This window comes from Entelurus aequoreus, linkage group LG12, assembly GCF_033978785.1.
Source record: "Entelurus aequoreus isolate RoL-2023_Sb linkage group LG12, RoL_Eaeq_v1.1, whole genome shotgun sequence".
Classification (NCBI taxonomy): domain Eukaryota; kingdom Metazoa; phylum Chordata; class Actinopteri; order Syngnathiformes; family Syngnathidae; genus Entelurus; species Entelurus aequoreus.
Genome location: NC_084742.1, coordinates 41,986,662 through 42,011,549, shown reverse-complemented (window position 1 = coordinate 42,011,549; position 24,888 = coordinate 41,986,662). Strand labels below are relative to the sequence as shown.

General features: G+C 39.6%; 3 protein-coding genes across 3 annotated transcripts in view; 2 read left to right on the top strand and 1 right to left on the bottom strand.

Annotated features, from left to right (window-relative positions):
• Window positions 1-4,470, top strand: part of slc7a8a (solute carrier family 7 member 8a) — a 59,835-nt gene extending 55,365 nt beyond the window's left edge. Inside the window, exon 11 of the mRNA XM_062065995.1 lies at window positions 2,486-4,470. Coding sequence (XP_061921979.1) covers window positions 2,486-2,634 — 149 coding nt within the window. The 3' untranslated portion in view covers window positions 2,635-4,470. The remainder of the gene's footprint in view (window positions 1-2,485) is intronic.
• Window positions 4,471-7,109: 2,639 nt separating this feature from the next.
• gmpr2 (guanosine monophosphate reductase 2) lies at window positions 7,110-15,344 on the top strand. The gene is made up of 10 exons (XM_062065992.1): window positions 7,110-7,256; window positions 8,894-8,988; window positions 9,076-9,195; window positions 9,272-9,355; window positions 12,300-12,473; window positions 12,548-12,629; window positions 12,725-12,831; window positions 12,914-12,956; window positions 13,012-13,171; window positions 14,618-15,344. The coding sequence occupies exons 2-10, from the start codon at window positions 8,902-8,904 to the stop codon at window positions 14,805-14,807; spliced, it is 1,047 nt and encodes a 348-aa protein (XP_061921976.1). The 5' UTR covers window positions 7,110-7,256; window positions 8,894-8,901; the 3' UTR covers window positions 14,808-15,344.
• Window positions 15,345-17,216: 1,872 nt separating this feature from the next.
• On the bottom strand, window positions 17,217-24,854 carry cideb (cell death inducing DFFA like effector b). The gene is made up of 6 exons (XM_062065993.1): window positions 24,635-24,854; window positions 23,365-23,486; window positions 21,707-21,821; window positions 21,451-21,597; window positions 18,175-18,365; window positions 17,217-18,092 (listed from the first exon to the last, which is right to left on the bottom strand). Exons 2-6 carry the CDS (start codon window positions 23,388-23,390, stop codon window positions 17,948-17,950), a joined length of 624 nt encoding a protein of 207 aa, XP_061921977.1. The 5' UTR covers window positions 23,391-23,486; window positions 24,635-24,854; the 3' UTR covers window positions 17,217-17,947.
• Window positions 24,855-24,888: the final 34 nt, after the last annotated feature.

The following is a 24,888-nucleotide window of genomic DNA, read 5'->3' as shown; positions in this document are numbered from 1 at the left end:
ATAATATCTGCTTAGTGAGAAGAATTATCTTATCAGACAGAAAATAAGCAAATATCACCCTTATTTGAGATATTTAATCTTACTTAGATTTCAGTTTTTGCAGTGTAGGTTTAGGGTTAGGGTTACTAGTAAGCAATAATTCTGACGTTATTGAGGGAAGACTCTTAGCTAATTGCTGACAGGTTGTATAATAAGGCCATGCAGAATAAGGCATTAATAAGTACTTAATAATGACTAATTAAAAGCCAATATGTTACTAATTTGCATTATAATAAGCAACTAATAATGGTGAATATTTTCCCCATACTAAAATGTTACCATTGAACAATATTACTTTCTTATTTTATAGCTACTGGGTGACTTAAGGGGATGATTAAAACAAATTTAAATCATGTGCCGTGTTTTGGTGTCTGCTGGTCCATTTAATGACGTTTGTTTTTTCTCATTATAAAAAACTTTTTGCAATATGCATTTTCTTCCATCTGTTAGTTTCAGCATTTCCCCAGAGTGCACCTTTGGCGTGCTAAAAAAGTGGGTCCATTGTGGATGCACTTGCAAGACTGCTTCTGAAATGCCTATAAAAAGTGATACATGTCTGCTGCATGCTTCAAAACATAGCAAAGCGCCACAAGTAGGAGCATGATAACATAAATGGGCAATAAATGAGTGTCTCCATGGTAGTACACCTCATTTAAATAGGGCGGTCTGTAACACTTTTGCACTTGTTATTAATTGTACACACAGTCTTGGTAGTAGATGCCCACTAATAGTGCACACAATTGTATAGTTTGCACACACTGTTTAGCGCGTGGCATTTGTTTTTTAGTACAAACCCTGTTTCCATATGAGTTGGGAAATTGTGTTAGATGTAAATATAAACGGAATACAATGATTTGCAAAACCTTTTCAACCCATATTCAGTTGAATGCACTACAAAGACAAGATATTTGATGTTCAAACTCATAAACTTTTTTTTTTTTTTGCAAATAATACTTAACTTAGAATTTCATGGCTGCAACACGTGCCAAAGTAGTTGGGAAAGGGCATGTTCACCACTGTGTTACATGGCCTTTCCTTTTAACAACACTCAGTAAACGTTTGGGAACTAAGGAGACACATTTTTTAAGCTTCTCAGGTGGAATTCTTTCCCATTCTTGCTTGATGTACAGCTTAAGTTGTTCAACAGTCCGGGGGTCTCCGTTGTGGTATTTTAGGCTTCATAATGCGCCACACATTTTCAATGGGAGACAGGTCTGGACTACAGGCAGGCCAGTCTAGTACCCGCAACGTGGCTTTTACTATAAAGCCACGTTGATGTAACACGTGGCTTGGCATTGTCTTGCTGAAATAAGCAGGGGCGTCGATGGTAACGTTGCTTAGATGGCAACATATGTTGCTCCAAAACCTGTACGTACCTTTCAGCATTAATGGCGCCTTCACAGATGTGTAAGTTACCCATGTCTTGGGCACTAATACACCCCCATACCATCACAGATGCTGGCTTTTCAACTTTGCGCCTATAACAATCCGGATGGTTCTTTTCCTCTTTGGTCCGGAGGACACGACGTCCACAGTTTCCAAAAACAGTTTGAAATGTGGACTCGTCAGACCACAGAACACTTTTCCACTTTGTATCAGTCCATCTTAAATGAGCTCAGGCCCAGCGAAGCCGACGGCGTTTCTGGGTGTTGTTGATAAACGGTTTTCGCCTTGCATAGGAGAGTTTTAACTTGCACTTACAGATGTAGCGACCAACTGTAGTTACTGACAGTGGGTTTCTGAAGTGTTCCTGAGCCCATGTGGTGATATCCTTTACACACTGATGTCGCTTGTTGATGCAGTACAGCCTGAGGGATCGAAGGTCACAGGCTTAGCTGCTTACGTGCAGTGATTTCTCCAGATTCTCTGAACACTTTGATGATATTACGGACCGTAGATGGTGAAATCCCTAAATTCCTTGCAATAGCTGGTTGAGAAAGGTTTTTCTTAAACTGTTCAACAATTTGCTCACGCGTTTGTTGACAAAGTGGTGACCCTCGCCCCATCCTTGTTTGTGAATGACTGAGCATTTCATGGAATCTACTTTTATACCCAATCATGGCACCCACCTGTTCCCAATTTGCCTGTTCACCTGTGGGATGTTCCAAATAAGTGTTTGATGAGCATTTCTCAACTTTATCAGTATTTATTGCCACCTTTCCCAACTTCTTTGTCACGTGTTGCTGGCATCAAATTCTAAAGTTAATGATTATTTGCCAAAAAAAAAAAGTTTATCAGTTTGAACATCAAATATGTTGTCTTTGTAGCATATTCAACTGAATATGGGTTGAAAATTATTTGGAAATCATTGTATTCCGTTTATATTTACATCTAACACAATTTCCCAACTCATATGGAAACGGGGTTTGTAGATCAGGCCCCAAGTATTTTATTTACACACGTTATTTCCAGGCTGGCATTAATCCTCTGTGTTCTATCCTTTCAGACAAGCTGACATACTTGGGTCAGAAGTTCTGCGTGGTGGTCTATCCAGCTCAAGACAGCAGCGGCACAGACGAGGGAGAGGAAATGAAGGATGCCATGTCTCCTCTGTCCAAGGAGGACGAAGACCACCACAAGTCAGCGGACTGTTAAATGGCACGTGTGTAAGCTCCATCCGCTCCCGGCCTGCACGCAGAGTGCATCAAGCGCCACACTCGGAGGTGGATTTACTGATCAACACCAGTGCCCCCGCCACCTTTCCCCTTACTGCGTTCGTAATATATCTGTGCCAAATAGGCTGTGACATCTCTAAAAGCAATATCGCCCCTCACGCCTTCATCTGGGGGCTCTTCAAGTGTGCAATAAAGACAGGTTAGCTAATCATCATCATCATCATCTTCCTCCCCGCCACACACTCCCTTACACACTCCTCCTGAAAGAGCATCATCCTTCTTTTTTAATTATTGCTGTGACGATGTCTTATTTTTTTCTACTTTTTTTTTTTTTTAATCATGTAAATGTTGCTTTTTCAGACATTCAGAACACCAAAGTTGTGTTGAATTGTCCAAAACAATGTTGTGAAATATGTGAATTCTAGAATTTGATTCCAGAATGAATGTCTTAATTTTTTTTTTTTTTATTGTGGTAATTGTTTATAGATTTGTTTGTGTGTGATACTTCAGAGCATCATTTCATTTTCATCTGCTTTTTTTTTTTTTTAAACTCACAGTTGATGTGTGATCTGTACTATGTATTGTTCAATGTGCACAGTTCTTGTTATTTGCCTTAAATTAGAATATACTGTATGTCGTGGCATTTATAGCCATGTTATGACTAATGTGAAGAGATGTTTTGTCCTCGGGTTTTTATGAAAACAGTAAGCAAACAAGTGTCATTTTGTTTTGCGTATATTTGTAGTTTCCCCAGAGGACACATAGTCTAAACCAGGGAACTCCAAAATTCGGCTCGGGGCCATTTGCAGGCACCGGTACATTCTTTTTTTCATTTGTTTATTGACTTTTAAGGCGTACACATTTTTAGTAGTCTGATCACATATCAAATGTTTTTTTTCTTTTTGTAAACAAGACATAAAAACAACAAAGGCATGGCGACATAATTAAACACATTGAAGCAAGAAAACCAACAGCCAAAATTAGAAAAGCTGAAATGACGATAGAAGTTATACTACTAATAGTGTACCCCCGCCTTCCGCCCTGGTGCAGCTGGGATAGGCTCCATCACCCCTGCGACCCCGCGAGGGACAAGCGGTATAAACCAAATAAAAAATGGCCACCGCATCCTTTGATTCTTCAATATGTGGCCCTCTGTAAAAAAAAAAAAAAAAGAATCCCAGCACCGACACCACAAAACTATTTTTTATAGCCAACCATCTATAGCTGTTTTATTTTAGGACAAAAAAAATACATGTTTTCGTTCATGTAATTTACTATAGGTTAGTCCTCGCTCAAGCTAATGTGTGATTATTGTTGTGCGATTATTGTTGTGTGTCTGTCAACAAACTGTAACACTCTTGTGTTTTAAAGTCTTCAAAAATTGTCCTGTTTCTCAGGGCAAACTACAAGCTTAAATATGCTGCCTAAATACTTAAGAGAAACCGTTAACATCTTTACTGGTGCTACTTATTTTTTTCACTGCCTTTTTCCTCCTCCCACGGAAGATGCTGAATTCAAAAATGAGTATTGTGGAAATGAAAGTGGGCCAGTTAAATGGGTTATACTTGTGTAGCGCTTTCCTACCTTCAAGGTACTCAAAGCGCTATGACACTATTTCAGGTATAATCCATTCACCCAATCACACACACTGATGGCGGGAGCTGCTATGCAAGGCCCTAAGGACACAACAGAAGCCGGGGATCGAACCAGAAACCCTCAAGTTGCTGGGGGAATTCCCATTTACAGTTACAATGCTGTGATACGTGCCTGTTATGTTGTGTACGCAGTATGTCTCGTTGCAAATAAAAACACTGACAGATGTGTTGTGAATCTGTCTCACTTTTTAATTAACCCCTTGTTTTTAATGTGTGTGATGCAATACAGTTAGCATCATAAAGTACAGAGTGTCCGCCCTGAGATCGGTAGGTTGTGAGTTCAAACCCCGGCTGAGTCATACCAAAGACTATAAAAATGGGACCCATTACCTCCCTGCTTGGCACTCAGCATCAAGGGTTGGAATTGGTGGTTAAATCACCAAAAATGACTCCCGGGCGCGGCCACTGCTGCTGCTCACTGCTCCCCTCACCTCCCAGGGGGAGAACAAGGGGATGGGTCAAATGCAGAGGACAAATTTCACCACACCTAGTGTGTGTGTGACAATCATTGGTACTTTAACTTTAACTTAACTTCAATTTCTGGCTTCGAAAGGCCAGAACAAGCCCCAGCATGGAGGTAGTAAAACTATATTTTAATTTCCAGCCTGGCCACACAAAAGCATGCCACTTTGTACACACTTATGTATATTTTCCTTGCTTTCTACTGTTTGCAGGCCCATATCCTAAATATCACCCTTACCTCAGCATGCACTGAGTTCCTATGATAGATGGACCATACGTCGTCTTTTCCCCGGACATGTCCTCTTTTGCGGGCCTGTCCGGGCGAAGTTTCTTAAATGCCTCAAATGTCCGGCATTTTGAGTTAGGGTTGCGTGTATTTTCAATGTACGTTCAGGGTTAAGAAGGGGTTAAAAAAATTAATAAATTGTGCCCACAGCAGCATTCGTGAGGGAGGGGCAGAGACAGAGAGCGCGAGAGAGTTATGATAAACGTGCATGCGTCGCCAGGCTCTGCTTTTTATTGATGGATTCATCAGATTTAATTTTTTATTATCTATAGCTGGGGTGTCAAAAGTGTGCCCCGGAGGCCATTTGCGGCCCACAGCTAATGTTTTAAAGGCCCACGGCACATTCTAAAAATACTATTAAAATAAACAAAAACATAACAAAAGTGAAATAAAAAAGCTTAAAGGTGAAATGTAATTTAGAAAAAGTTGCAATGTTGACGAAGAAAACAAAGCTGTTTTTTTTTCTTTCAAACGGTCATTGCTCAAAACATAATATTAAATCAAAATCAATGTTATTATGAATTATTGACCTATCCAAGGTTCCCATTACTTCACATCAAATATTCCACTTTGAAAAATATTTTTGGTGGAAGATTTTGCATATTTTGTGTGTTTGTCATCAAAAACAGTTTTGTTTGACAAAAAAGGGCGGAAAACAAACAAACAAAAAAAAGAACATAAAAAAAACTAAAACATTTTGAAATGAGGGATAGATGTGAAGTTGATGTAGACTCCAGGGATTTAAGCCTTAAACATAAAATGTATGTATGCCCTGGCACACAATTATCATCATTTCATGACCCAAGCAAAACACTTTTTACACTTTTATACTGAAATAAATACACCTACAACTTATTAAATAAAAACATAGAAAAAACTACCAGGAGCGGTAAAGTTTGGATCCATGAAGGAAAGAAGAAAGTGAAGGAATGTTTATAACTCAATACATTTACATATGTATACACATTTTTAAAATTTTTTTTTAATGAATTAAGTAACGTTTATGACAACCTTTTTCCAAAACACAATATAGAATGTGAGATATAACAGGATAATGCATACGTTTATCTTTTTTTTTTCAAAACGCTTACAAAAAAGTGGGACTGTGGGACCCCATTTTTATGACTTGATGGGGTCCCTGGGACCCCATTTTGAAAATTCTTAGCGCCAACACTGCCGTCAACAGAGGAGAAAAAATGCTTTATTTAAATAAATATATTATTTATAAAGCAAGTTCGAGCATCATTGGCAAATTGTCACCTAGTCCCGGCCTTGGCGTGCTGCCCGCCTTGGCACGCATGTATGTGTCCTCTTTTTGGGATTTCAGAATATGGTCAGCCTATCCTCCACATCGAGAAGAGCCAGATGAGGTGGTTCGGGCATCTGGTCAGGATGCCACCCGAAAGCCTCCCTAGGGAGGTGTTTAGGGCACGTCCAACCGGTAGGAGGCCACGGGGAAGACCCAGGACACGTTGGGAAGACTATGTCTCCCGGTTGGCCTGGGAACGCTTCGGGATCCCCCGGGAGGAGCTGGACGAAATGGCTGGGGAGAGGGAAGTCTGGGCTTCCCTGCTTAGGCTGCTGCCCCCGCGACCAGACCTCGGCTAAGCGGAAGAAGATGGATGGATGGATGGATGGATGGTCAGCCTATCCTATGTGGATTCTAAACAACAGCATATGTTATCATTCACAAGCATGCATGTAATTATTTAAAATCACGTTTGGGAACAGTGGATGTCTGAACGCATTTTAATCGTTTTTTAAGCATTTCTGCAAAACTGACTGGATAGATACCTGTCAAATACATTTCCGGTGTGGCTACGCCCACAACATCCGGGATATGATGTCGATGGCTCCACTTCACCTAAGTACATCTATACCATTCGATATTACAAACCCATCTTCTTGGAATAACATAACCAACATTTTTTTTTTGGAATGTGGCGAATATTGTTACACGAGTCCGTACGAACAAGCGAAATGATTCCGTTCATTCGTATTTACGACAGCAGTTCGATTTGCCGTAAAGCGATTCGTTTGTTTGTAGTTTTACCGCTGTTCGCTTGTGCGCGTAAAGTGTTGTAAAAAACTACAACGCGGGAGTGTCCACCCCTTACGGATGCTTCCGGCACATGAAGTATATGTAACTCCGCTACAAACTCGTTGAAGGTTATTCATTTTCATTCCTAAATCAAACCGGTAAGAGGCTTGGTGTGGATTTATTAAAGCACGTTTCTCGCCAGAGGCTCTAAATTGTGTCACCTAAAATGTTGACAGCTGGGTTACGCTGTGTCGTTACACGTGGTTAGCATTTTAATAACGGAATGTTTAATAGCACTAGCTAGCCAAATACTATTTAGACGTCCTTTATTCCTGTTAGTCAGTCGTTAGGATACCTGCTGTCATTTAGCTGTGAAATGCTAGAAGGTGGGGGGTGGGTCATAACTAGGGATGATGTTTGATAAGAAATTATCGAGTTCGAGTCTATTATCGAATCCTCTTATCGAACCGATTCCTTATCGATTCTCTTAGCGAGTCCAGATAGGTTGTTGTATATGGAAAAAAAACACAATATTTGGTTTAACAAAAGCTCACTTTTATTATATAAGAAAACAATTGAATCTAATAAATAAATAAATATTGACTGTTACCCCCCTAAAAAAATAATAAAAAATAAATATTGACTGTTGTTACCCGAAGTATATTAAGTGGAATTTTTCAGAAAAACAAATATATACAGTAACACAAAAACAACCTGTCTCTGTGATCACTATAGGTGTATAAATAATAATATAGTGTTAAATAAGATCAGTCCCTTGGGCACAAAACTGAAAATAATACAGCTCTCCAAAAAGTGCAATTCTGTTGCTATTTGACATAACTGTTTGTTATGATGCTTTGACATTTTTGCACTTTATTTCTTTATTGAAAGAAAATTCTATGAAGAGAAACATGGTTTGCAAATGTGGTTACAATGCTAAAAAATGAAAAGTTAAAGCTAAAAAAAAGAAATGCACTTTATTGAGTTAACATTATTTCTTTATAGGGGGAAAGATGTTATGAGCTAGGCTAGGGAATATAACAACGACACTACCCAGCATGCAACGGGAGTGACGAGCATGCGTGGTAGCCCCGAAAAGTGTTGTTGCATGTCGTCACCAAGCAGCTAAGAATGAGGTTATGAGCACTCTGTGAAAGTAAACGTCAAGAACTCAGCCAACACGCCTTGTCTGCATTATTTATAATTAGACAGACAACACATATACAGTGTGATTTTGTTTTGTTTACAAGGAAAGAAAAACAAAAGTTAAAAAAGGGAGGTATGTTGTATATATATGTATGTGCTGCGGTTGCTTTAAGAACGTTGCGACACCTGCCGTAAAGGAGGTGCGTTGCTAGCCTGGTTGCTATGTTTCCGGTTGGTCGTAAAAGTGTTCGTCATGTGTTTGTACCCTGCTCAAATCTCTCAGTAAAGTTATTCATTGGATTATACCTTTTGTTTTGAACTTTATTACACCTTGGAGCGCTTTTTCCCGTCCATTTTTTCCTGCTTTCGCTATCGGCGCCTAATGACTGAGCTACGTGACGCCATTTCTTGTGATGTCACACGGAGCATTTCTGGTCGGGACGGGATTCGTTCCGAGGGATTCGAATAAAGAACCAACTCTTTTTTTTTACTATAGTGGTCTCGTTAACGGGTACCGGTTCTCAAAAAGGGATTCGAGTCCGAGGACTCGGTTCTTTTCTTATCGAACAACCGGGAAAACCGGTTTCGAGTATCATCCGTAGTCATAACTCCTAAGTTTGACAATGTTAAAGTGTGATCTGTCTTACAGTTGGCAAAATGCCTCACATTGACAACGACATCAAGTTGGACTTCAAGGATGTGCTCCTACGTCCTAAGCGGAGCACCCTCAAATCAAGGAGTGAGGTAGTACCTTATTAGTGTTATTATTATTATTATTATGAACCAACCTACTCTTGAAGAGCATTGGTAAACACAGTGTGCTTATCTAAGGTCGACCTGATGAGGAGCTTCACCTTTAGGAATTCCAAGGGCACTTACAAAGGTATCCCAATCATTGCCGCTAACATGGACACAGTGGGCACCTTCGAAATGGCCCTCGCCTTAAACCAAGTAAGCATTGCATTACAACTTTATCATCTCAAACGTTGCTGTACACCATGGCGTTTAATTTGTTTTCACCTGTTAGTTCACCCTCTTCACTGCAGTCCATAAGCATTACTCAGTGGATGACTGGCGGGAGTTTGCAGCCAAGCATCCGGAATGCCTTGAGGTAGGTACTTCCTATGTCAACACTAAAGGCATACTTGCCAACCCTCCCAATTTTCCTGGGAGACTCCCGAATTTCAGTGCCCCTCCCGAAAATCTCCCGGGGCAACCATTCTCCCGAATTTCTCCCGATTTCCACCCGGACAACAATATGGGGGCGTGCCTTAAAGGCCTACTGAAATAAGATTTTCTTATTTAAACGGGGATAGCAGATCCATTCTGTGTGTCATACTTGATAATTTCGCGATATTGCCATATTTTTGCTGAAAGGATTTAGTAGAGAACATCAACGATAAAGTTCGCAACTTTTGGTCGCTGATAAAAAAGCCTTGCCTGTACCGGAAGTAGCGTGACGTCACAGCTTGAAGAGCTCCTCACATCTGCACATTGTTTTCAATCATGGATGCCAGCAGCTTGAGCGATTCGGACAGAGAAAGCGACGATTACCCCATTAATTTGAGCGAGGATGAAAGATTTGTGGATGAGGAAATTGAAAGTGAAGGATTAGAGGGCAGTGGAAGCGATTCAGATAGGGAAGATGCTGTGAGAGGCGGGTGGGACCTAATATTCAGCTGGGAATGACTAAAACAGTAAATAAACACAAGACATATATATACTCTATTAGCCACAACATAAACACCTCCCCCTCCCGTCCATATAACCCGCACAACACACTCAATCCCACGGCCCAAAGTACAGTTCACTTCCGCAAAGTTCATACAGCACTTATATTTCCCCAAAGTTACGTACGTGACATGCACATAACGGCACGCACGGACGGGCAAGCGATCAAATGTTTGGAAGAAAGCTGCATACTCACGGTAGCGCGTCTGCTATCCAACTCAAAGTCCTCCTGGTTGTGTTGCTGCAGACGGCCGCTAATACACCGCTTCCCACCTACAGCTTTCTTCTTTGCTGTCTTCATTGTTCATTAAACAAATTGCAAATGATTCACCAACACAGATGTCCAGAATACTGTGGAATTTTGCGATGAAAACAGACGACTTAATAGCTGGCCACAATGGTGTCCCAATATGGCCGCACAATCCGTGACGTCACGCGCAAACGTCATCATACCGAGACGTTTTCAGCAGAATATTTCGCGGGAAATTTAAAATTGCACTTTACTAATCTAACCCGGCCGTATTGGCATGTGTTGCAATGTTAAGATTTCATCATTGATATATAAACTATCAGACTGCGTGGTCGGTAGTAGTGGGTTTCAGTAGGCCTTTAACAATGCTCTTTACTCGAAGATGTCAAGAAATGCTGACACGTATGATCTTTTAACCTGTTTAATGATAACGTTAATTCCAAGCACACACACACACACACAAGTGAATGCCATGCATACTTGGTCAACAGCCGTACATGTCACACTGACTGTGGCCGTATAAACAACTTTAACACTGTTACTAATATGCGCCACACTGTCAACCCACACCAAACAAGAATGACAAACACATTTCGGGAAAACATCCGCACCGTAACAACAGAACAAATACCCAGAACCCATTGCAGCGCTAACTCTTCCGGGACGCTACAATAACATCTATGGCTTTTGGAGCTCAGTGCACAACTGCACACACAGCAAGAAGGAGACGAAGCAGAAGAACGAAGAAGAGACATGGCGACGACGAGTAAGAAGAAAAAATACGCTTGCAAGTTCCAAAATGATTGGAAAAAATAATTTAATTTCATCCAGGACAGCTCGAAGGGTAAGGGGTATGCTGCCTGCACCCCCCCCCCCCCATCTCCCGAGTTCGGAGGTCTCAAGGTTGGCAAGCATGACTAAAGGTCATGTCCACACAAACACGGAGAGTTTCAAAAACACATATTTGGGGTTAAAACAATTTCCATCCACACAAGTGTAGTTTCAAAACTGTCTATGTCTACACAGAAACGCATACACCTGCTGTCATGCACATTTTGTCCAATCAGAAGCCTGAAAAAAGCAGCATTAGCTGACTTTGTGGCATTACATCTCCTATTGTGTTTATTTTGATCGACTTCAGACGTACGATGACATGTACATTATCTTTAAAACCAGCCTGCACGTACACAGAGCCCTGGGAACATTATTAAAGAGCGAATGCACGCCTGTGCTGCTGAAACCCAACACTCGTAGAATTAAAACATTCTCAGCAACATGGGGATGTATTACAGTCTATTATACAGCATTATTCACATGTGAATAATATAAACACAGTCTATTATACATTTAAGTACAGTCAAAAAGGAACATGTGCATTATACAGTCTGATGGCTGTCGGTATGAAGGACTTCCTGTGTCGTTCCGTAATTAAGTGTATATTGTCTTTAACATCAGTACACACTACAAGAAGGACACGACATTGTTTTTTTAAGTTGCTTAGTCGCTTTTTACATGCGAGCACAGTCGTGCCCGGCTCCATCTACAAGAATGGAAGCAAGACACTTAAGTTAACTTCATGATTTGTCGTTAAATAAGGACTAAAAATATAAGATAATGTTGCACCTTTTTTATGACACAGAGCAACAAGTCTTGCTTGTCAAAGTTGTCCCATCAGGTGGAGGTTTGACAGGGATCATATCCAAAACAGCTGACTGTCATTTGCGCCAGTCACAACGCCCATTTTGATGTCTTTTTTATTAATGTTGACCGAAAAGAGCAGCATGTTTTTACGTTCAAACATACATTAAGTTCTCTTTTAGTGTCTTTAAAGCCAGCAAGGCAGTGTTGTTGAGCTTGGAAATGACAGCGCACAACCGGGACATCATCACAAGTCTCCGTTTGTGCCGTGTACATGAATATGCTAAGCGGAGAGTTTTGGAAGTCTACACTTTGGCCAGCGTTTGCAAAATTCTGCGTTTTTTAAAGACAAATGTATGCGTATCTGTGTTCGTGTGGACATGGCCTAACTTTCATAAAATTGAGAATTGAAATTATGCCTCGCCATTTCCCCCAGAATGTTGCAGTCAGCACAGGCACCGGTGAGGCCGACTTTGGAAAGATGGCTGCCATTTTAGCAGCCGTGCCGCAGCTGCGCTACATCTGTGTCGACGTGGCCAACGGTTATTCGGAGCATTTTGTCCACTTTGTCAAAGAAGTCCGGGGAAAGTTCCCCTCGCACACAATAATGGTGAGCAGAAGTTTTACCGTGAGATTTTGTTGCTACTGTATTACTGATGTCTTTGCTATACTTTTGGGTGTCAGGCAGGAAATGTGGTGACAGGAGAGATGGTCGAGGAGCTAATCCTGGCTGGCGCCGACATCATCAAAGTGGGCATCGGACCAGGTGACTTCAGTATCACACACTTGTCTCATTCTCATCCTATGTGGCATAACTCCTGATACATACATACTCATTTGACACATTTGCATCTTCTTCAGGCTCTGTGTGCACTACCCGTAAGAAGACAGGGGTGGGGTACCCTCAACTTAGCGCAGTAATTGAGTGTGCGGATGCAGCCCATGGACTGAGGGGCCACATCATCTCTGTGAGCCTTAATTATTTGTGAATAAAGATGAATACAAATTAATAATCACTTATTCATCACATCAACCATTTCATTCTCACAGGATGGAGGATGCACTTGCCCAGGAGATGTCTCTAAGGCTTTCGGTGAGTTTTGATGTGTTCGATTGAAAGATTTTCTTACCAATGTGGTGTTACACAGGTGCAGGAGCCGATTTTGTGATGCTGGGTGGCATGCTGGCCGGCCACACGGAGAGCGGCGGCGAAACCATCGAGAAAAATGGCAAAAAGTACAAGATGTTCTACGGCATGAGCTCAGAAATAGCCATGAAGAAGCATGCGGGCGGCCTTGCTGAGTACAGGTTTGTTCATTAGCTAAATATGACATTATATATTAAAATAATATTAACAATCTGCATTTCTCTAAACTTTCACCTGTGCTTAAATGAACTTGCTTGACACTTCATGCGGTACCTCACCTAATTGTATCATTAACTCTGCTTTGCAAAGAAGGTAACTCAGTTTCTGTTGACCCTTGCATGAAGGTATTGTCGTTTTAAAGGTCCCAACTCTAAAGGTGACCTATTATGCAAAACCGTTTCTTACCTCTTGGTACCTGTTTTTGTGTATTTGAGATCCTTGTAAGTCTATCAATCAAACCATGGAGATATTTATAAAACAATCTTGCCTTGTCCCAAACTTTCTCCAAACGAGCTGTTAGGAATTTGAGACGATTGAGATGTAGTTTGCCTTACTTAGGTCAGCGGTTATCTCCATATAAGGTAGAAGTTTAATCAATTAGCCTTGTGCGAGTCCATTACTTTTATTCAATTGTGGTCCAAAGTTGTAGGCAATAAGTTTCTAATTTTCTCCTTTCTCTTGTTCTGGGTCAGACATGCACATGCATGCCATTTCTAACAAAAAGTAGCATGTAGTTCTAATTTATATCCGTCAGTAGCGCTAAAACATTGCTGACGGGGAAGAGACACAGTAAAGGCCTAAAGGAGAGCCTGACTGACGCGAAACGGCGCATCCTGAAGAGACAGAAGCGTCTTGAAGATGGTCTGTAAAAGAAAATCTATACAAAAAATTTACCAAAGCACCACCATTATATGTTATGTAGACCACAAGAAAGAGTTTTAAATGTGAATATAAACTGTCACAAGGGTGTGACTGTCACACCCTTGTGATTTGTGTTCTTTTTTCCCCCACTTGTTTGGTCTTTTAGTTCCTGTCCAGTAGTCTTATTTTTGTAGTTTCACTTCCCTTGTCTGCCCACTGAGTACTGGCTCCCACACCTGTCCTTGTTTGGCAACCAGGACACACCTGTACCCGGTGCTGTCTGGATCATTGCTATGCTTACAGTCTCATGGTTTGGGTGTTTGTTTTCCAAAATACATTTTGTGACTTGTGCCCTTTTTAGCCGCACTCGCCTTCTCGTTATTTTCTCCACTCCTTTTGTGAGCGTTTTCTGTTTATACTAAATAACATTCTATTTACTCACCATCTGACTGTCGTCTGCTGCATCTTGGGGTCAGTTTTCAATTATTTCAGTTATTCTTGCGGGTTTTTGCTTTGACATAATGGTACCAACAATTGTGACCACATGTGTACTTTTCTCACGTTTGTTGCTAATAAACCATTACTAGGGTCTCGTTATTATACAAAATATAACTAAAAGTAGTATTTGTACATGCCCCCAATTAGGACCTAACAAGGACCCAACATATCTATTGTTGTTGCCTGTCTATTTTCCGTCCATATTCGGTCGAAGTAAATTTATTCCTCTGGGTTTTTTCGTTCATCAGAGCATCTGAGGGCAAGACGGTGGAAGTCCCATACAAAGGTCCGGTGGACGTTACAATGCGGGACATCCTGGGCGGGGTCCGCTCCACCTGCACCTACGTGGGGGCATCCAAGCTCAAAGAGCTGAGCCGCAGGACAACCTTTATCAGGGTCACCCAGCAGCTCAACACCGTCTTCGGCAATGACGCCTGAAACACATGTTGACATCTTGAGTCTGCAACACTGCTTTCTGCATCATAATACCGTATGTGCATTGATCCAGGCGCACTGCCGTTTCCCGTGTTAGCAATATACTAGTACACTGTATATTTCATTCCAACCTTTTAAAGTCCACTTCCCTTCTTATCATATTTTATAGAAAGCCGAAAGGTATATGCAAGTGTTGCTGCTTAAAACGTTAGGATGTTACATTCGTTGCACGCCGTATTTTAGGGGCCAATATCGATTACAAAATATATGTGATTTTGATTTTGACTGTTAATGTTAGAACATTGCACTTTGACCTATACCAAAGTTTGATAGTGAAAACTTGATTTTATCTAGGTTTACTTTCAGGTCAATGTTGCTTTTAAAAATAAGTTCTGTCTGCAAATTTAACCTCATCACTAATTGGATGTGCTACTGTCTTGTTTTATTTTTTGTTTTTAAATAATGCCACAATGTAGAATCATGTTTTTAAAAATTGTATAATACACAGCCTGTCTTAAACAATACAACATTCCTCATGTACTTGTATGTAATTCTGTTTTTTCTCCAGTAAAACACACTTTAAGATTCCAGAGCTTAATGTGACCACTGGATAAAGACACACTAAAGAAATGTGATTTAATTTCCACATAAACAACCGGAACTGTTTTGCTTGCGCAAGCATATTATAAATACCTCATCTCAAGAAATAGCTAATTTCGATGGTCGCTAGACTCCAGTCCATGTTTTGGCTACCTTTACGTCCTGAGTACATCTGCAGGAACCGCAGTGCGTCGCTCTCGCTCTGAGGTCTTCATGTTGTGCTGGTCTTCAATTGCATACAAAACGCACACACGTCAAAAGTCACCCCAGCAGTAACACTGTATTCCAGATGTTTGCCATGTTGACGATATTTGGCGATGCCATCGTCTCCGTCACAGATTAGTCTGCTGCAAAACGACATACATGCTCTTGCAGATGGTCAGACATGTTTCCACAAAGTTTTCGGTGAGTAACCTTCAAGATAGTTTCATTTTCTGTTGCAAAAGAACAGAATTAACACATGTGAAGACAAAATGGCAATGTAGCAAAGACCATTTTACCAGTTGAGGCAACACAATGACAAAATTCTAAACATTTAGTACAGTAATAGTAATCTTTTGAAAAGGTCAACCTGTTCAGATTTATTTTTTGTACATTTTATAGTATATAATTAATTCATCCACTTATTCTAACATTTTCCATTTATTATTGACAATAACAAAAGGTTGTATTATACACTGGAAAAACAGAAATGTGACACTTGTTTTTGTTCCCATTTTTTACGAGTTGAACTCAAAGATCCAAAACTTTTACTATATACACACAAAAGACCTATTCCTCTCAAATATTGTTCATAAATCTGTTAGTAAGCATTACTTATTTGCCAAAATAATCCATTCCACCTCACAGGTGTGGCATATCAAGATGCTGATTAAACAGCATGATTATTGCACAGGTGTGCCTTAGTCTGCCCACAATAAAAAGCCACTCTGAAATGTAAAGTTTTATCACAGCACAATGCCACAGATATCGCAAGTTTTGAGGGAGCGTGTAGTTGGCATCCTGACTGCAGGAATGTCCACCACAGCTGTTGCCCGTGAATTCAATGTTCATTTTTGTACCATAAGCCGTCTCCAAAGGCATTTCAGAGAATTTGGCAGTACATCCAACCAACCTCACAACCGCAGACCATGTGTTACCACACCAGCCCAGGACCTCCACATCCAGCAGGTGCACCTTCATGATTGTCTGAGACCAGCTGCTGCAACAATTGGTTTGCATAACAAAATAATTTCTGCACAAAATCTGAGAAACCGTCTCAGTGACGCTAATCTGCATGCTCGTCGTCCTTATCAGGGTCTTGCATGGCCAGCATACTCACCGAATATGTCACCCATTGAGCATGTTTGGGGACGCTGTGGATCGGCGTGTAAGACAGCGTGTTCCAGATCCTGCCAATATCCACCAACTTCACACAGCCATTAAAGAGGAGTGGACCAACATTCCACAAACAACAACCTGATCAACTCTATGCGAAGAAGATGTGTTGCACTGTGTGAGGCAAATAGTGGTCACCCCAGATACTGACTGCTTTTCTGACCCCACCAGATCCCCAATAAAGCAAAACTGCACATTTAAAAGTGGCCTTTTATGTGGGCAGTCTAAGGCACACCTATGCAATAATCATGCTGTTTAATCAGCGTCTTGATATGCCACACCTGTGAGGTGGGATGGATTTTCTTGGCAAAGAGGAAATGCTCACTAACACAGATTTGTGAACAATATTTGAGAAAAATAAGTAATTTGTGTACACAGTAAAAGTTGGAGATCTTTGAGTTCAACTCATGAAAAACGGGAGCAAAAACAAAAGTGTTACGTTTATATTTTAGTTCAGTATATACATGTGTATCTTTTTTTATTTTCCCTTAACACATTTGTTCAACGCTTAATTGCTTATTGATGTTTTATCACTTCAACTGTCCTTCCTTTTCACACAGGAATGGACAAACAATTGTAAAACATAAGGTTTTAAATCAGTTATCAGCAATAGATATGGAGAAGGTGTAGGATGAAATAAACTGCTTCTTTATACTCCTTTTCAGACTTTGAGTCGTACAAATGTATGTGATGTTCCTTATTGTAACTTGTTTAAGCATCGGTGAAACAAATAAGCCATAGTACACTGATGAACCCTACTTGGATGAGAGGCGAAACGTCTTCTAAGACAAACCCAACAGTCCGGTTGCGACCGATTGAATGCCCTGAGATTCAATGAGCTGGATGAATGACAATCACCATAGACACATAGTATACTAAAGTATATGTATCAGGCACTGTACCAAAGACCCACTCTTACCGGAAGGCAACACCCACCTTCATGAGTGTTCAGACTTTTTCTTCCCCACATGAAAAACAATGTTGGATAATGTACAGGGTAAATGTTAGCTTTTTTAGCCCACACCGAAGGGGCAGTGCCATGAAGATAACATTATCATTGATCACTGTCAAAATCATTTCATTGTTTTAACATTACACACAAAAATTTACAAAATGCCCTGAAAAATGTATCTTTTCTTTGCATAATTAAAATAAATGATAGCTTGTCACTTCCAGGATGTTGTGTAGTCTGCCTTGTGCGGCTGCTGCCAAAGCTCCACGCCCTCGATGATGCGGCGGATCATGGAGGCGGAGGCGATGAGCAGGTGTCCTGCGGCATTGAGGAGGCTGGAGGCCACACGGAGGGCTTCTCTGCAACGGTAAAAACTCATCACTTATCATCTTTAGGATTTAAATATGCTTTAGCGGGGGTTTGAGCACAAACTCCACCTACCTAATGACTTTCTTGGGCCCCAGACACTGGAAGTCGGCGCTCACTGAGTACAGACCTTGAAAGGTGGCCTTCACGCTTAGGGAACCAAACAAATCCCGTGGGTTCAACTTGTAAAGGTCAAAGGTGACACTCGCGATGTCTTTTCCTGACTTGGGCTTGATCTTGTCTTGAGACCTGGCAACAATTGCACCCTGAGGTGACCATTTAAGAGACTATTAGAGTGTGTATAGCATAGAGCAGGGGTCACCAACCTTTTTGAAACCAAGAGCTACTTCTTGGGTACTGATTAATGCGAAGGGCTACCAGTTTGATACACACTTAAATAAATTGCCAGAAATAGCCAATTTGCTCAATTTACCTTTAACTCTATGTTATTATTAATAATTAATGATATTTACACTTAATTGAACGGTTTAAAAGAGGAGAAAACACGAAAATAATGACAAATTTTGAAACATAGTTTATCTTCAATTTCGACTCTTTAAAATTCAAAATTCAACCGAAAAATAGAAGAGAAAAACTAGCTAATTCGAATCTTTTTGAAAAAATTAAAAAAAGAATTTATGGAACATCATTAGTAATTTTTCCTGATTAAGATTAATTTTAGAATTTGGATGACATGTTTTAAATAGGTTAAAATCCAATCTGCACTGTTAGAATATATAACAAATTGGACAAGGCTATATTTCTAACAAAGACAAATCGTTATTTCTTCTAGATTTTCCAGAACAAAAATTTTAAAAGAAATTCAAAAGACTTTGAAATAAGATTTAAATTTGATTCTACAGATTTTCTAGATTTGACGGAATAATTTTTTTGAATTTTAATCATAAGTTTGAAGAAATATTTCACAAATATTCTTCGTCGAAAAAAATAGAAGCTAAAATGAATAATTAAATTAAAATGTATTTATTATTCTTTACAATAAAAAATTTTTTTTTTACTTGAACATTGATTTAAATTGTCGGGAAATAAGAGGAAGAAATTTAAAAGGTAAAAAGGTATATGTGTTTAAAAATCCTAAAATAATTTTTAAGGTTGTATTTTTTCTCAAAAATTGTCTTTCTGAAAGTTATAAGAAGCAAAGTAAAAAAATAATGAATTTATTTAAACAAGTGAAGACCAAGTCTTAAAATATTTTCTTGGATTTTCAAATTCTATTTGAGTTTTGTCTCTCTTAGAATTAAAAATGTCGAGCACAGCGAGACCAGCTTGCTAGTAAATAAATAAAATTTAAAAAATAGAGGCAGCCCACTGGTAAGTGCAGCTATTTGAGCTATTTTTAGAACAGGCCAGCGGGCTACTCATCTGGTCATTACGGGCTACCTGGTGCCCGCGGGCACCGCGTTGGTGACCCCTGGCATAGAGCATGTGTTCCAAAGCTCACCAACAGTCGGATGAGACATCTCAATGATGTTCTAACACTAATATGTGTCCAAAGATTCTGTTGGAGCACCAAACGTAAGAAAAATGTAAAATTTGTATAATTTTGGGACGGCGTGGCTCAGAGGATGGAGAGGCCGTGCCAGGAACTTGAGAGTTCCAAATTTGATTCCAGCGTGCAACAAAGGTCACCTAATGGGTTTTGATATTTAGAAATCACTATTTCTTCAGACACCTCTTAACTGTACAAAGCGAATTATGGAAAATTAATGGATCCAATTCGAAAAGATCAGGAAAGATGGGAAATATCGCCACTTTTTTTTTTTGGGAGGATTGAAACCATCAAATAAATACTCTCCCAAGACTGTTATATCTCTTTATGTCCCTCCCAATTTGGATCCCAGCAACAAACTAAGAAAATGCATAACATGAGTTCTACTGTTATTTGGCAACAAAAAGGCCAAAGTTAAATTTACACAATTGACAAGTAAGAAAAAGCTTGTAATGGGCTTGGTTGACCAGACTTGAATCTTTACTATTGGGCAGTGGAGTGGACAAAGCAGAATAAAGAAACAACATGGTTGACTTTAGAACAAAGTTCATGCCCTGAATTTTTACTGCAACCTTCAACGGGTTGCTCACAAAAGATACTAAAATACCTGGATAAAGTGCACCCAAAAAGTTGTCAGTACTACGAGAAAAAAAAATCAATGCCCCTCAGTCGATACCAGAGCTACAAAAATCTCTTGACATTGACTTTTTACCATGGCAGTTGGACACTAGGTTCCGGGAATGGGTTAGTAAGGACTTCAGGTTTATAGATAATCTGTCTGAAGGGGGAATTCTAAAATAATGTAATCAAATCCAGGAGAAACGTGGTTTAATTTCAGTTGACCATTTTAGGTTTTTGCATCTCAGAAGCTATTTAATGTCACATAAAGAATGGTCTCCCCTGGAACGTGTTTTCATAAGGGAATTAGGGGGGAACTCTCTAAGATTCTCCCCAAACATATTGACTTGGACCCTCTGATCTTTGTGTTTGGAGCACTCCCTGAGGAGTGTATTTTTAAGGGTCCTTGTGCTGGTTGCAAAAATGGTAAGAGTAACCTGGTTTAAACCACTTCTTCCTACAGTAGGTCAGCGGAAGCAGAGAATTGTTAAGTTGTATACAAAGAGAAAATAACGGCACAATTGAATCTTACTACTAATGTGTTTAAAAGAAGATGGAAGCTGTTGATAACCTTACTGCATTTGACGCTTAAGTGGGCTTGGCCACTATGTGTACACCTTGGAATGTATGTCTATAGATACAGATATTGTTCAACTAAACTATTTATCAATCTGATGCCAGACTGTGAGACTTTAAATATAAATAAAAACTAAAGAAATTGCATCAAAAATAATAATAAAACATCCGCCATTCACCGCTGCACAGATCATGGCACCCACACACACTGATGTGCGCTCTATTGCAGCGGCCGTGCGGAAACTATGTCCACATATTTAAAATTCCGGTTGTTATCAATTTTTATTAGTAACACTTATCAAATGATTAATCGAAGTAACAGAATACACATAAAATCTTTTTTCTAATCAATTTAATCGATTAATTGTCGCAGCCCTCGCGTGTATGTAAAAACGTGGAAAGACACATTTTGTTGGAGACAGCTGTGGACAAACACGGCTCATTATCATTATTTAGGGCTTACTGGAAACATTTTTATATTGTCTAAATTGCAGCGTCAAGGCTAAATTTAGGGACAACATCCTTCCAATACATTATCGTGACATCTTGCTGTAAATTGTTGATGTACTAGAATATGGGACCTTTTAAGTTAAGCTTCAATGTAAGCCATACATGTTTATTTAGTTAAAAGAAAAAAAAGATCCTACCGTTTGGGGTCGCCATATATGTCCAGGCTCCAGGGCCATGATCATGTAGTTGTCTGGCAGAGTCACGAGGAACTCATCGGAGTCTACCTCCGTTCCATCGTCCTCACAAACTAGAGACACAAGTGAGAGGAGCAACGCCTGGCATACCTGCAAGCACACGTCCCAAGAAAAACGACAACAGGGCATGTCAGAAGATGACAGGATAAATAAGCAACAACATTGTGGGTTTGGAAAGTAGTTTCCAAACGTTTCTCACTCTCTCTTTTAGCTCTTCCAGAGTCCCGGCCGTGATGCCTTTCTTGATCTCCCTGTTGTGACTGCAAACCCTGAACGGTCGCTGTGGTGGAGACCACACTCGCTTGGTTACTGACCTGAATCAAATCAAATCAAATCAACTTTATTTATAAAGCACATTTAAAATTTACCACAGGGGTAGCCAAAGTGCTGTACAATGGGCAGGTTAAAAGATAATACGAGTACCGAGCAAACACAACACAACACAAACAGAACACGATAAAAAATAAATAAAACATAAAAACAGGTTCACAGCAGGTGTATTATGGGGCGCCATTGCAGGATGGATATCACTCAGTGTTAAAAGCCATGGAATAAAAGTATGTTTTTAAGAGAGATTTAAAAACAGGAAGAGAGGAGGCTTGTCTAACACTCAGAGGTAGGTCGTTCCAGAGCTTGGGAGCAGCAGCGGCGAAAGCTCTGTCACCTCTAAGCTTCAGCCTTGTGTCAGAAGCTTAGAGGTGACAGAGCTTTCGCTGCTGCTGCTCCCAAGCTCTGGAACGACTTACCTCTGAGTGTTAGACAAGCCTCCTCTCTTCCTGTTCTTAAATCTTTGAAGACAGACAAAACAGATCATACGTGCGTGCCAGCGATTTTTGGACACCTCATGATTTGATTAAGATTCTTGGGGGGACGATTCGACTCAGTGTCAGTTCTAGATTCCAATTGATTTTTACAATAAATCATTTGGTAAAAAAATGATGGTAAAACCTTATCATAACAGATTACAGGTTACAAATAGTCCTCTTGGCTGCTAACATATGACGTATATGTGCGCGAGTAAGCGTGGAAACTGCCGAAAAAACATCTGTTTAAAAAGTGATTCTTAATTATTTTTTTCTTCCCCCAATCAATTACTTGAAAATTATGAATACATTTAGAATTGGAATGAATAGGAATCGAGATTCGGATGTGGATCGTTTTTTGAGCACCCCGTGTGTGTTATACAGTATGTAGTCGAGGTTTCTGTGGGTTATCCGTTATACAGTGCTCAATACCGGGGTAGAGCGGAATATACGTTAGGTCAGGAAAAAACACAGAGGCCATATCATCCCTACAAGCCTGTTTCCCTTTGTTACTCTACAAAAAAAAATCCACTGACGAGCAGGGAAGCCTGACCTAACGTATGTGTGTGTGTGTGTGTGTGGTGCTTTCACACATTGTTTGGTGCACTGGCTATGTTAACATTTGAGCTCAAATGTAAACACTACAGTAACCAAAGACACAGAAGAATGTCACAATGACAGCAAAAAAAAAATCATGTAAAAAATAACAAATATGTACGGTAAGTGAAAATTCATTGCAATTTGGGTTTTCCTTTGTCTGTGTGACAACTCTTTAAAAATAACATTGTTGAAGCTTTAGTTTAGTTTAGGTTTTAGTTCTGGCTAGTTGGGTTACATCATGTAATACTGTATGTCCAAAACGCTGTCAAATCTAGTCCTGATTTTAGGTGTGTGAGCTTCACTCTACAACCTTTGGACCTATGACAAAAACACTATTGAAAGCAAAGCGTAACAAATCAAAGTGTCTTTTTGGAAATTGAACCACAAGTGCGCCCTATTTGGTACATTGTAACATGAGTGAGGTAGCTCAGAGAAAGGCAACATTAACACTTACTTTATAAACGACGACGTTGTGTCCATTCTGGTCAATCCGTTGGGTGTTTCGGTGTGCGGGCAATGTCAGCGACGCTTGGCTTTTATCGCGTTGCTGGACTTTGCTCCAAAAATGGTGACGATCTAGAAAGGGGACAGCCAAGGCAAAGTCCATCAATATCGTGTATAGGTGTTATTATTATTTCTTTGTGTAGCTAAACATACTAAACACTGAGACTTTACTACGGTCAGATGGTAACAAAGCATAAAAAGGAAGCACATTTGAAAGCAAAATACCAAAACATAGTATATCATAGCCAACAATTAAGGCAAAAAATAAAAGAAAATCATCATAATGACAGATAGATTACAACAATGTGACCAAACAGGTGTAATTTTACATTACTGATCACAATCAATTAGGATCATAATTTTTTTTTTTTGCACATTACCATCCTCAGAAGTATGCATTTTATCTTTATTGATTTATTTTGTCAGAGTTAGGAAATTTGGACAAAAAACCTAAATGAGCTTTTCTGCTTTTTTTCCCCCAATGACTTACTGCAAAAAAAACGCTAGCCCAAAATCGTCTATATAACAGCACTCTGGTGTTTTTTGGTACTCTTTCAAAATGTTTTAACTAGTGATGTCCGATAATGGCTTTTTGCCGATATCCGATATTGTCCAACTCTTTAATTACCGATACCGATATCAACCGATACCGATATATATAGTCGAGGAATTAACACATTATTATGCCTAATTTGGACAACCAGGTATGGTGAAGATAAGGTCCTTTTTAAAAAAATAATAAATAAATAAATAAGATCAATAAATTAAAAACATTTTCTTGAATAAAAAAGAAAGTAAAACAATATAAAAACAGTTACATAGAAACTAGTAATTAATGAAAATGACTAAAACTAACTGTTAAAGGTTAGTACTATTAGTGGACCAGCAGCACGCACAATGTGTGCTTACGGACTGTATCCCTTGCAGACTGTATTGATATATATTGATATATAACGTAGGAACCAGAATATTAATAACAGAAAGAAACAACCCTTTTGTGTGAATGAGTGTAAATGGGGGAGGGAGGTTTTTTTGGGTTGGTGCACTAATTGTAAGCGTATCTCGTGTTTTTTATGTTGATTTAATAAAAAATAAAAAATGATACCGATAATAAAAAAACGATACCGATAATTTCCGATTATTACATTTTAAAGCTTTTATCGGCCGATAATATCGGCATGCCGATATTATCGGACATCTCTAGTTTTAACTGAACTCACGGCTGAGTCTGCTGTCATTCCCGGGCCGCGTTTACACTTGTTCAAATTCAGCATGTCCTAAAAGAAGCATAGCCTAATAATAATAACTCTTCTGTGTCTATAATCTCAGTATTAAAAACAAAAGCTGTCGATTTGTGAATTTAAACGCAATTGGTGAGTTGAATTATTTCTAATTGTGCAGATACGCATTACAAGCGTGTTTAGATGTTTGGTGCCGTATGTCATGTCAGTGCACTGTTTACGACAAACGATAA